We start from the raw sequence: 11,906 nt of genomic DNA, 5'->3' as shown, positions 1-11,906 counted from the left end.
GGGGGGGGAGCGCCTTTAAGTCAGCAGGGTGAGAGAGATGTTTGCCAGGCAGTGGGACCCAGGCATGGGCTTCCCTGCAGGGAGCAGAGTGCCAGGCTGAGAGCTCTGGCCAAAGCTGCACAGGGACAGGGACGCGTTCTCAAGCTTCCCTTCAGCAACAGCCTGCGTGCCCCACTGTCCAGGGCCCAGCCACCCTCGCTCCCAGCCCTCTGCTGCGCATGCCACCCACCCCTGGGGCTCATCCCTGCAGAGAGCCCGGCCCGGCCTCTGCCCGGAACAGCTCCCACACAGCCGGGCACAGGCTCCCATGCTCTAGCCTCACCTGCTCCTGCAGCTTGGGTTCCATCTTGTCCTCCCAGTCACGGATACGCTGGGACAGCACCGTCTCGCGGGCGTACTTCTGGGAGTTGGCAATGAACAGCTCCTGGGGCCGGAGAGATGGGGGTGGGGGGGATCAGGGAAAAGGAGGAGGGGGGCAGATTCCAGCCCCCGCCCCAGCTCTGCCTCATTCCCACCTCCCCGCCGGGCTCAGGGGAACATTGAAATAGAGCCGTGGGCAGGGGTCACTCATGCCAGCGTTTCCAGATGTGGCCGCTCCCCACACCTGGGGCAGCGCTGGCAGGGGCTCGGTCCCACAGCTGCAATGGGAGTGGTGGTGCTCAGCCCTCAAGCAGTGGGGCAGCTCCCTCTCTCTGCCGGAGAGCTCAGGCCTGGCCCTCTAACAGCACAGGCTAGAAATGGAGGATCAGACAGCTGAAAGGCTGAGAGAATCCAGTGCTGTCCCTGGTCCAGCTGAGTGGGGGCTTTCCAACCTGCTAACAATCCAGCCTGCCCCCCACCATCCCTCTTGTTCCTGGGCTGGGAGGGAATGAATATTTACAGGTATCTCTGGAAAGCCACAGCCCGTAGCTGCAGCATCAGGAAGGGCCCGGCTTCCCAGGGAGCAAGAAGGGCCAATGGGCAGGTGGCACTGCAGAGCCAGGCTCAGGCAGACAGGCCCTGCGCTCTGTGCCAACCCCCCGGGGGATGGGTACGTACCACATTTCTCCTCACCAGCTCCTCATAGCTCAGGGAGTCAGGGATCGTGCAGGGGCCTGAAAGCGAAGGGGAAGCTATAGCTGAGAGCAGCATGGCGCTGCCGCTCCGAGACAGCGCAAGCCATCACGGATACCCTGCCTACCCACTAACGGGGACAAGACTTCCCCAGCGCCATGGGGCTCGCTGTCCCTGGGAAGCACATGGGGCTTGCTACTTGAGCAGCTGGGTATGTGCAAATGTGTATACGTGTACATGTTCAGGGGTGGGGACACACACTACTCTTCTAACATAGGCAGGTTTTGATGAACCCACAGGCCAGATGGGTTTTGCGACACCCCATCCCCCAAGACCCCTTTTTGGATCGGGACCCCCACGGTTACAACACCCTGAAGTTTCAGATGTAAACATCTGAAAACATTAAATTGACCAATTTTAAAACCCTCTGACCATGAAACTGATTAAAAAGGACTGTGGATTGTGGTAGGGCTCTACTCATCTCTAACATAGGTACAACCCATGGAGACTACAGGTCCCGGCAGGAGGCTCCATGGTAAGTTGGAGCACTGCATGCTGGGACACACAGTCCACAGGTGCCCAGCTATGGTAACACCCACTCTATGTTATGCATCCTTGCTGAGCTCCCAGGCTCAGGCACGTTGCCAGCACAGGCCCCTCAGGGTAAATGAGGCTCCACCAGTCTGTGACATGAAAGGGGATCTGCTGGGACTACATTACCCAGGTCGCCCTCGGCCAGCTGCTCCAGGGCTGCTGGGTGGACGTCCTCCTGCTCCAGGAAGTCATCTGCAGAAGGAGAAAGGACTCTGGTCAAAGGTTTCGTGGGAAATTTCCTGCCCGGACTTCGAGCTCCTACATGCTGAGTGTGGAGCCACCAAGCCAAGGGGAGCAGGGATTGTGGGGAGTCCCTGCAGCCTGCTTGGTCCTTGACCCACCAAGAGAGCACAAAACCATCACACAGCAGCTGCCCTGGCCAGGAAATCCTGCGCTGGCTTCCAAGGAGCAGAGAGGGGCACAGAACCTGCCTGTCTAGCTCAGGTATGGCCAAGCTCAGCAACTCAGAGCAGACACTGTCCAGCAGCCACAACAGCCACAGCCCCTATTCTCACTTCAGTTTCTAGCAGGGTTGGCTCAACGTAGCCAATCCCACCCCTCTGATGGGCACAAACTGGCCCAGATCTCCTGGGGCAGGAGTGAGGCACAGTGGCCAGGATCCCGTGCTCAGGGCCGCAGTGATGGTACACAGACTGCCCCAGCTCCGAGGCTTTCGGGAGTACCTGCCCCTCCGTCGTGGTCCAGGTAGTCGTCCATTCGCTCCTCCTCCACAGCATTCAGCTCCTCCTCGGCCTCCTCCAGCTGCTCCTCCTCCTGCAGATGCTTCCCCAGCAGCAGCCCCTGGGAGAGGGAACAGGCCTGGCTGTCACCACTGGTCTCAGTGCGAGTGCCTGCCTGCCCCCACTCGGCGGTCATCCTCCGGATTTACATCACCATGGCACCCTGGGCCCCTGAGCAGCACGTGCTGGGTGGGGTTGCCCATGTGGTCTCTGCCCTGGGAAAGGTGCCCTAGCCACTGGCCAATCCCTGTGGCTGCCCAAGTGCCACCCAGGGTGCTCACAGGAACCTGCCCCTTTCTGCAGGCAGACCGAGGGCATCTCCCATTCACACCCGTGCCCCAGCGTCGCTGCTTCCTCACCATTCTCCTCTGCAGCTTCCTCTGCATGGCCATCCGCTCCTTCAGCTGCTTCCAGTACAGAACCTCCAGATCTGCCAAGACACAGTGGGAGCATGAAACTGCTCTGCCAGGCAGAGTTGGACGGAGCCGGGCTGCGTGGCATGCAGGCCCGGCACGGCTCCTGCCCGCGGTCTCCAGGCACAGCCCTGGCTTGGCTGCAGTCACAAACTGGCTGGGTTCCACCCTCGCCCCAGAGGGAAGGAAGAGCTCCAGGACAGGCACACACAGCCCAAGCCCTGGGACGGGAGCTGCCGCTAACCAATGGGGCATGCAATTCCCATCCCCCTGCAGTGAGACAGCTGAAGCCGCACCCCAACCAGTTTGGCCCAGTGCTCCCTGGGGTGGAGATGTGTGTGTCCAGGTGGGAAGAGGGCTCAAAGCACATTCTCCCCCCGACCCTCCACCTCACCGCCTGGATCTCCCGCCACATGGGAGCCGAGGACTGGTATATGCTACAAAAGTGCATTGACCGAGTGACATCACTAGGGGGTGTGAAAATCCACATGCCAGATCGATGCAGCGAAGCCGACTTAAGTCCCTGTGTAGACTGGCTCTTCCGTCGATCTAGCTCCCACCTTTCAAGAAGGCGGATTGGCCCTGTCAATGGGAGAACCCCTCCCGTCAGCGCAGCTAGTGTCTACACTGCGGTGTCCCACTGGAGCATTTCCAGTGTAGACAAGCCCGGAGGAACGCCCTGGGGCTGGGACAGCGCTGACGCACTCTTTGGTTTCGCTCTGTGGGCTCCGTGAAAAGCAGGCTCCAGAGGCATTTGGGTGTGGAAGGGGAGGGGAGGGGCGGGGCATTTAGCGCAAGCAGAGTGGGCAGCAAAGGGATGTTGCCTCTCGCACACATCACCAGCTACGTCCCTCTCACCAGCAAACGTTGGCCCTTTCTTCTTGGTGGTTCTGCTGTCAACTCTGTCGTTCTCTGGGGAGAGACGAGAAATGGGTGACACTAGCCAGCCGGGTTCTGCGGGGATAGCCCTGTCAGTCGGACACTAGCCAGCAGATTACTGGGGGTAAGGGTGAGATTAAGGACAGATGCGTGGCGGACCCAGTGCTTTGGGCACCCATGGAGGATTGAAGTGACCTGGGTTCAAGTCCCTGCTCTTCCTGACTCCCTGTGTCTCCTAGGGTGAGTCACGGTGTCCCTGGGTCTCAGTCCCCAGGTGTCCAGCAGGGAGGATACCCTGCCAGGCCTCTCGGGGGTGGGGAGGAGCGATATATTACAGATGCCACGGCTCCGCTACTGCAGCCGTAGGGCCCAGATAAGATGGACAAACACACGGATGCCAGATGATGATGCCATCTCCTCTCAAAGATCCCTGTGGCCATGCACGCTACTTTACCAGCCCTGGTACCACAACACGGTTACAGGGTTACCAGAACCTGCTCTGGAGAGGCAGCCCAAGGAGGCCTGCACCACTGGGAGAAAAGCGGCGAGAGGACCTGATAAAGGGATGCAAACCAGCGGGTTAGGGACGGTCACATCAGACACAGCTCTCTGCTCTCTCATGATACCCGAGCAAAGGGCAGCCACTGATGAGAGGAAACGCCACGTGCCGCGCGCTCAGTCCTCTCGTAGCAGTGACCTTACTGAGCTCAGAAAGGACCAGACGTATCTGTAGATGAGAACATCCACAGTTCTATTAGGCAGGGAACAACATATAAGGAATAGAAACCAGAGTAACTGAGAACAGTTCCCTAAAGGCAGGACCCAAGAGCTCTGCGCCCCTGGCAGCGGAACAGGGCTCCAGACAATGAGTTTTCATTTTTAGGAAGCTTGTGGGCCCTCAGCTTTAGAGAAAACCTGGACAATGTGAACCACGCCTAACTGATGCAGCTGTATCTCTGCCTGAGTCTACAGACAGTCTGAACCAATAGCTCTGCATCATTCCTCCTATTAGACCGACTCTGAATCACGATGACACCACTTTAAATGTCAGCACCATTAAGTGTTTCACTGCCGATCATTTTGGCGAGAACGCCCTACTACAATGGCCTCTCCCGTGATTTCAAACCGCCTCCCCAGGCTTGCAAGCCCCCACCTTTTCCCTGGCATTCTCCATAGTGCAGTTCTTCACTGGGCAATGCAAGAGTCTCTGGTGTGTGTGGATCTTAGGAGGGGGGACGGCCTGAACTAAATGGAATTTGTTATCACAATAGGCTGACGGGGCCACTCTGCCTTTCAACATCATTACCCAGCTGGGGAATTCCCAGGCAGCACATTCTGTTCTGGGGTTTCCTGTCCCTTCCTGATGCAGCTGGTGTGGGTTACTGGGCTGCATGGGAGTCCTGCGATCCACACCAAACGGCAGGCAGGAGACAAGGACCACCAAACCTGGGGTGTGTGGGCGGGCGCTGTGGTCGCATGTGACTAGAACAAGGAGAGTCCCCAGGACAGAGTCCAGACACCAGCCGCCATGAGCATTGGCCTGCTAAACCCAGGGTTGTGAGTTCAATCCTTGAGGGGGCCATTTAGGGAACTGGGGAAAAATCTGTCTGGAGATTGGTCCTGCTTTGAGCAGGTGGTGGGAATAGATACCTCCTGAGGTCCCTTCCAAGCCTGAGATTCTATGATTCTATGATGCTGAGGCTGCGGGTGTCGAGAGGCCATGTCTCTCAGCAGAGAAGGGCCCTGCCAGGGAGCAGGCTGCAGGGTAGGGGAGCAGAGCTGGAGAGAAGATACTCACGGCTTGCAGAGAACCACTTCATGAAGTCCTGCAGCTTCCTGGGTGTCCGCCTCTTCCGCTTGCTGCCGGGCACGTCGTCCAGGTCACACGGCACCGTGAACGGTCTGCCTGAAGCCGGGTGCAGAGAAGGGAGTGAGCTGCAGTCACAGTGGGTGGGGAAAGGAAAGAAGCAGGGGGGCTCTGCCAGTCTCTGCACCAGCAGCACCAGCACAGGGTGCAGGTTCCAGGGAGACCTCTGGGCGGATGGATGGGCGTTAGCAGCCACTCACACCCAGCCATACAGTCACATGCCGCAGGATTCAGGACAAGGTCTGTAAGCATAGTCCCCACTGGATCTGCCTTCCACTTCAGAGGCAGCTCCGCACTCTCTGTGGCTCTGTTGCACTGGAAGACGCGCTGCTGGGGCCTGACACCAACCTTCTTCCCAGCACGGGGCAATCCTCCAAGCGCCTGGGGAGGTGGGTTTGGGGCTGGCCAGGAAGGAGGAAGGCCCCTTTGCTTTACAGCATCAGGGTGTCAAAGTGCAGCCCACGATATCTGACAGCTTGGGCTGCAGCCGCTCTCTGGCTGGGTGCTCTGGTCCAGGCAGGCAGGGACACTCTCCCCAGGTCGCACAGCTCAGCTCAGGATGGGGCAGCCACATTCACTCCACTAGCCACCCCCATCTAGGGGGAACGGTAGTTTGCTCCATGGACAGCAGGAGGCGCTAAGACGGGGGCTTCCCTGCTCATAGCGCACACACCCTTCCAGTTGTTCCTGCTTCCTGGGGCTAACCACTCAGGCTAGGATGTCATCCCAGGCCCTGCTATAGTCAAGCAGCTGCTAAACCCGGAGAGCAGCCAGACCAAGCCACTCGTCAGCTGGTCCCCCGTTACCTTTCTTAAAGGGCTTATCCTCAGCGTCGTCAAAGGGGTCAAGGCTTCGCCACGGATCCAGCATCTCCTGGCACAGAACGTGAGTGAACGGTGAATGGGACAGCTCGGTGGCCAGGCTGCCAGTTCCCACTCAATTCCCCATGGCAGTCCCCCTCCCTGAGCAGGCAGGGAGCTCCCCATCTCACCAAAGCATGACTGAGGCAGCCAGTTCAGGACCCACGGCGATGAGCTCTAGGGCCTGTGCCCACTGGGAGCTGCTCCCTGGCATACACAGTGCCGTGGGGAAGCTCCCAGATCACCACCCTCCACCTGAGTTACTACTGGGAACTGCTCTCACTGCCAAAGGGGCTCTGCTGCCCCTCTGGATGTGTCCCTATGGACCTCTCTCACCTTGATGTGGACACTGGGCTCCACGGCCGGGGCCCGTTCCCGCAGCATGTACTCCTTGCCCTCGGGCGCACTCTAGCAGGCAGAGGACAAGGCAGTTAGTTTCCTGAAGCATTGTACAGAGGCGAGAGTGATCAGCTGGGCCTGTGGGGACCCCAGGCTGCTGGACAGGAGTGAGTGCGGCAGCCCCATCTCCCCATGCCGCCCCCATGACAACGGCCCTTCTCCTACCTTCTGCTGCTGAATGTGCACGACAGCAGCAGGACTGGTCTCCACGCCCGCTTCTGGGGCATCAGGCAAGAAATCACCTCCTCCTCCCGCATCGTCATCGTCATCACCACCACCACCCCCGTCTGGTGCCACAGTGCCTACCAGAGAGGGGCACAGTCACTTCTGGTTCCCCTTCCATCCATGGGGCCACAACCAGCGTAGGAACAGCCCCTGGAAAGCCACCCATCTTCCACCCTCCCTGCTGCCAAGGGGAACCTCTCCTTCCTCTGAAAACCAGCCCCCTTTGAAGGCTGCAGCTCTTAAGAGAACAAGACTTGGTTTCGTTCATAACATAGGCTCTGACACCCCGCACAGCACAGGGCTGCCGGTGCCAGGGAGAACTCGAGCATCCCCGGTGACCCCTGTGGTTAGGAACCAGCCTGCCGGAACCATGCTATGGGGGTGCCACCCCACCCAAAGCCCGCCAGCACCCCGGATCTCACACAGCAAACTGGCCGCATCTCTCACCTTCATTTTCAGAGAAGTTCAAGACTGGGATAGGAGTCTCACAGGCACTGACGTCCATGGGCGCGTTTCCAGATCCCGGGGCGGCAGTCTGCCCTCCTGGCAGGGATGAGGCAGAATCGGGGGAGAGGGAGAGACTTGTTAATGATGTCCCCCAAACATCACCCCACTGGGGTCTCAGCCCTTGGCTTCCTGAGGACCCCCCCCCCCCCGAATAGCTGCTGGGTTGGTGACCAAGGCTGGCTTGTATAGCCAGCTTCCTCCATACCCCTCAGGTCGGCCTCTCCCATGGACTCTGCACCTCCCACATCCCCTCCCAGGAGGCCTTTGGAGTGGCTATGGGAGGGTAAGGGGAGATCCCCAGCCCAATCCTGCACCTGTAGCACTGCCAAGGTCCCCAGCCTGGCATCTTGCTTGGAAGTACTGCGTGGGTGAGAGGCCCGCCAGCTCCAGCATGAAGGCTCCGTTGGCGTGAGGGGTGCACGTGTTCATGCGGAAATCCTTCCGGCTGGCCAGGATCTCCCCCTTCCGGCTGAGAGGAGAAAGAGGGCGTTAGAACAGCTCTGACTCAGCACCATCGCTGGTTTCCAGGGTGCAGCCAGAGTTCATAAAAGGTCGCATGGGGTGCCAGGAAGAAGGGAAAGAGACCGAGACCTGGGAAAGACCCACTGGGTCCCATTGAGCCCAGTCACATCCCCAAGCCAGCACAGAATGGGACTTCTTCTTGGCTCAGATCCTAGCTGGGGGGGCTACATAAGGGAGACCAAGATCTCCTTGTCTCCAGGCTGGCCACGCTCTTCTAAGCGGCACAGACTGGTGTCACATCCCCCTGCTGTTTAGCCAGACAGGACAGGTTTAGCTCCGCTCATCTCTCCCTCTGCACCCCAAATGCTTTGTTACTCTCTGAACTGCCCCTACCCCTGCATAGACCCCTCCTTTCCAACACAATGGGGCCAGAATCCCAGCTAGGATCTCCCCGGAGCCAGGCAGAAGGGAGCTAACCCTTCCCTGCTCCAGGACGCAAGGCCTCTATCAGCCCAGGCTCATGGTGGCCCATCTTGCATGGCAATCTCACGTCAGATTGGCTTCTAACTCTCCCGCCTCCATTCCTGATGGTCCCTGGCTGATCGCCAGGCTTGTCCTTTCATGATTGTTCTTCCCCCAATTGCGTTTCCCATGAGGAATCTCATGTGATGTCCTGCCCACATCTCTGAACTCACTGGAGCCCTCTGGATTATTTCCCTCCCCCTGCTGTTCTCCCTCCTCTAGCTCATTAATGAAGATGTTGAGCAGGGCCAGACCCTACCACCAGTGGTAAGAAAATCCAAGAGAGATAGAAAGCAGATGGCAGGAGAGGAGTGACTGAAAGGCGTTACGAGGGAAGCCATTACCTGAACAGGGGGTTGTCCTTCTTTTCTGTCTCCTCTGGGGGTACCAGGGCCATCGGAGTCAAGGGAACAATGTTCACAGTCTGCAAAGACAGGACAGCATGATCCCAGCTGCCCATCCTGGGAAGACAGAGACCTGGCTGCACTCCACAGACAGGGCCCTTACAGCCAGGAAAAAGCGTTCACACATACAGAGAGCATTTTCATCTGCTTCTCAGGGCTATCAGGGCAGGCTGGGTGCTGGGCAGCACCCTCCTGCCAGGGTACAAACAGCCAGATGGCAGCCATTGGTACCTACCGTGTGTCACCACTTGCTGCTCAGGAGGGTTCTGGCTGCAGGAATGCCTGGAACTACTCCCTCGCTGGCAGAGGTCTCCCCAACAGCACTGCTCAGTTAGAGGGGGTGCTGGGGTGTGCAAGCTGGCACATTGGACACGGCAGACTCTAGTCTTGGAAATCCCCAGATCAGGAGGCAGAAGGGACATGAGAGGGGCATGAAGGACGGGGACCACATCACTTACATTAGGCTGGTGATCTTTCTTCATGTCCACGCTCACCACGTTGGTGTCCTTGATGTCATCCAATGAGAGGAACTGCAGAGCGAGAGCAGTAAGACGGAGCACTTCACACAGAGAGCTGTCTGTCTTTGACATGCCGTACAGACATACACTGCTGATCCCCACAGCGCCCCCGAAGGCAGGTCGGGGTCTCTGGGCCACGGGGGAGGGAAGTGACACGTCCAAGGTCATGGAGTGACTCCTGACTCCTTGCCCCGGGCCCAGTCTACCCTGATCCAAACAAGAACAGTTCTGCAGATCTGCACCTGAACCCGGGACCAAGAGGAGGCAGAAAGCCAGTGGGAGCTCTCCAAGCAGTGCACAGGGACCGTGGGCTCCCAGATACTTGGTGGCAAACTCCTTCCAGTGCAAGCTGGCCTCTTAGCAGAAATGCCTTAGAACATGGTGACCAGTGAGTTTGGGGATAGCTGCAGAATTCAGTGATACACTGTTATCTGTATAGAGGCAGTGAGACACACACACACTGCACTGAGCCTGGGAGCCTCAACAGGCCCTGAGAAATGTCCCTCACTCCCAGGGGCCTTGGAGCTGGGAACCTTTCATCTCCACAGATAGCACGGGGCAGCCACTGCTCCCCTGAGGGCGGCACACCAGGCTCCCCCAAGCAGCGCTGCTGGTTAGCCATTACAGCTGTATGGTGCACCTGCTAAAGGCTCTCCCAACCAGGCAAGCATTCTCACCCCCTTCAGCTGACAGCCCTCCACCTCCTGGGACAGAGAGAGCTGTGGAGGTCAAGCGTTCAGTCTCTGGGGTGGAGCTGGAGGACTGCAGAGGCCAAGGGGGGGAATGCTATAAGGCTACACTTACGGTGGCGTGTAGAGTACAGATACTGCATGCCCAGCTAACAGAGTAGACACGTCTTAGGCAAGTAGAATACACTCCCCCACAGGCCTGAGCCCTGGGTATAAACACGCCCAAGCAGGGCCTCCCACGTCCACACTGCTACTTTTAGCAGTGCGGTGTCTCGCTACCTCCCCACTGCAGGAGCCTTTCCCCGCCATGGTGAAAGGTTCTGCCAGCGGGGAACAGCCCCGGCAGGTCCCTGCTTCCTCCCCACTGCAGGAGCCTTTCCCCGCCGTGGTGAATGGCTCTGCCTGCAGGGAAAAGCCCCGGCAGGACCCTGCTGCCTTCACACTGCAGGAGCCTTTCCCCGCCGTGGTGAAAGGTTCTGCCAGTGGGGAACAGCCCTGGCAGGTTCCTGCTTCCTCCCCACTGCAGGAGCCTTTCCTGCTGGTGTGTAGCTACAGGTGTGTCTGTACTTGACTCACCACCATAAGTGCAGACATAGCTGTAGAGATCAAACCCTCAGACCCAGGGAGTTTGAGGCAGGGGCAGAGGCAAGTGCTGTGGAAGCTAAATACCCCATAGCCAGAGAAGAGCAGTTTGGGACTGGCCTGCTGGCAAGTGATCATAGCAGCTAATCAGGCAGGGCACAATTAGACTTGGTACCTGAGTCTGCAGCCTAATGTCACCCACCACCATTTAACCTACCAGCCTGGTACCTAGCACACGCCAGGCAGAGGGCTGTTGGGATGCTGCCCGCACTCCCCCTGCTGGCACACAGAGGGACTGCACACAGGAGGACGCACACCACACCTGCTGTCTTACCTCTTCCTCCTCCGTCCTTGGCCCAGCGCTCACGTCAGCGTCGGTGCCGTCCTCCCCCACGGACGTAGGCTGTTTGTCCCGCCTGGGTCAGGGAGAGAAAAAACAAAAGAGGGCACCGGAGTTTTCTAAAACCATTATTGTCAGCTGGGCAGTTTCCTGGGGCACAGCCCAGGATGTCCCAGTCATTGGTAGGTGTGCTGGGGCAACAGCTACTCTGACAAAAGACACAGGGATGTAACGTCCCCTCCAGCCAAGGAGTGGGCGGCAGATAAAGCTACTGGGGCATTTTTGGTCCTTGTGAAGTGCTATAGAAGGGCCCAGCGTTGAATAGCCCAGGAGGGAGATGGCCACATCAGTATGTTATTCTTCTGATGGGAACCAGCTAACATGCACTTGGTTCCTATATGCAGGCCTGGCTCAGAGCTGGAGCCCACCACTCCTGTGCAGGGGCGCAAGCGGCTCAGAAGAAATGGAATTTGGCTGCAGTGGGGCCGGGGGGCTTAGGCCTGGCCAGCAAATCCCTTGCTTGTTGAGTCAATTCCGTTTCTGTCAGGGAACGGGGAAGGGGAAGGGGAAGCGGAGGGCACGTTTCACTTCAAGATAGCCAGCCCGCAGTTTAGAGAGAACCTTTAACATACTCCATTTCTAGCAGCTCCAGCTCCCTGCAACACCAGCAGCGCCCTTCCCTGTTGGCTCTGTCCCATCCCGCATCAGCAAGGCCCTAGCACAAGGGTGGGCAAACATTTTGGCCCCAGGGCCACATTGGGGTTGTGCAACGGTATGGCAGGCCGGGCAGGGAAGGCTCTGCCCTGCAAACAGCCTGGCCCCCGCCCCCTCCCCACCCCCGACTTTTATCTT

At 58.6% G+C, this 11,906-nt stretch overlaps 1 protein-coding gene across 5 annotated transcripts in view; it reads right to left on the bottom strand.

Moving 5' to 3' along the window:
• Positions 1-11,906, bottom strand: part of NCAPH2 (non-SMC condensin II complex subunit H2) — a 21,966-nt gene that overhangs the window by 1,446 nt on the left and 8,614 nt on the right. For 3 of the 5 annotated variants that reach the window (XM_032782013.2, XM_032782018.2, XM_032782017.2), the window contains exons 5-19: positions 11,049-11,130; positions 9,384-9,455; positions 8,866-8,945; positions 7,852-8,006; positions 7,478-7,573; positions 6,971-7,107; positions 6,743-6,814; positions 6,353-6,419; positions 5,478-5,585; positions 3,659-3,712; positions 2,747-2,817; positions 2,331-2,448; positions 1,774-1,839; positions 1,039-1,094; positions 323-424 (exon numbers count right to left, since the gene is read on the bottom strand). In XM_032782013.2, coding sequence (XP_032637904.1) covers positions 323-424; positions 1,039-1,094; positions 1,774-1,839; positions 2,331-2,448; positions 2,747-2,817; positions 3,659-3,712; positions 5,478-5,585; positions 6,353-6,419; positions 6,743-6,814; positions 6,971-7,107; positions 7,478-7,573; positions 7,852-8,006; positions 8,866-8,945; positions 9,384-9,455; positions 11,049-11,130 — 1,336 coding nt within the window. The remainder of the gene's footprint in view (positions 1-322; positions 425-1,038; positions 1,095-1,773; positions 1,840-2,330; positions 2,449-2,746; positions 2,818-3,658; positions 3,713-5,477; positions 5,586-6,352; positions 6,420-6,742; positions 6,815-6,970; positions 7,108-7,477; positions 7,574-7,851; positions 8,007-8,865; positions 8,946-9,383; positions 9,456-11,048; positions 11,131-11,906) is intronic. The other 2 variants (XM_032782014.2, XM_032782016.2) reach the window with 2 other exon arrangements.

This window comes from Chelonoidis abingdonii, chromosome 1, assembly GCF_003597395.2.
Source record: "Chelonoidis abingdonii isolate Lonesome George chromosome 1, CheloAbing_2.0, whole genome shotgun sequence".
In the NCBI taxonomy this organism is placed as follows: domain Eukaryota; kingdom Metazoa; phylum Chordata; order Testudines; family Testudinidae; genus Chelonoidis; species Chelonoidis abingdonii.
The sequence above is the reverse complement of the archived record's forward strand: the minus strand, read 5'-3'. Positions and strand labels throughout refer to the sequence as shown.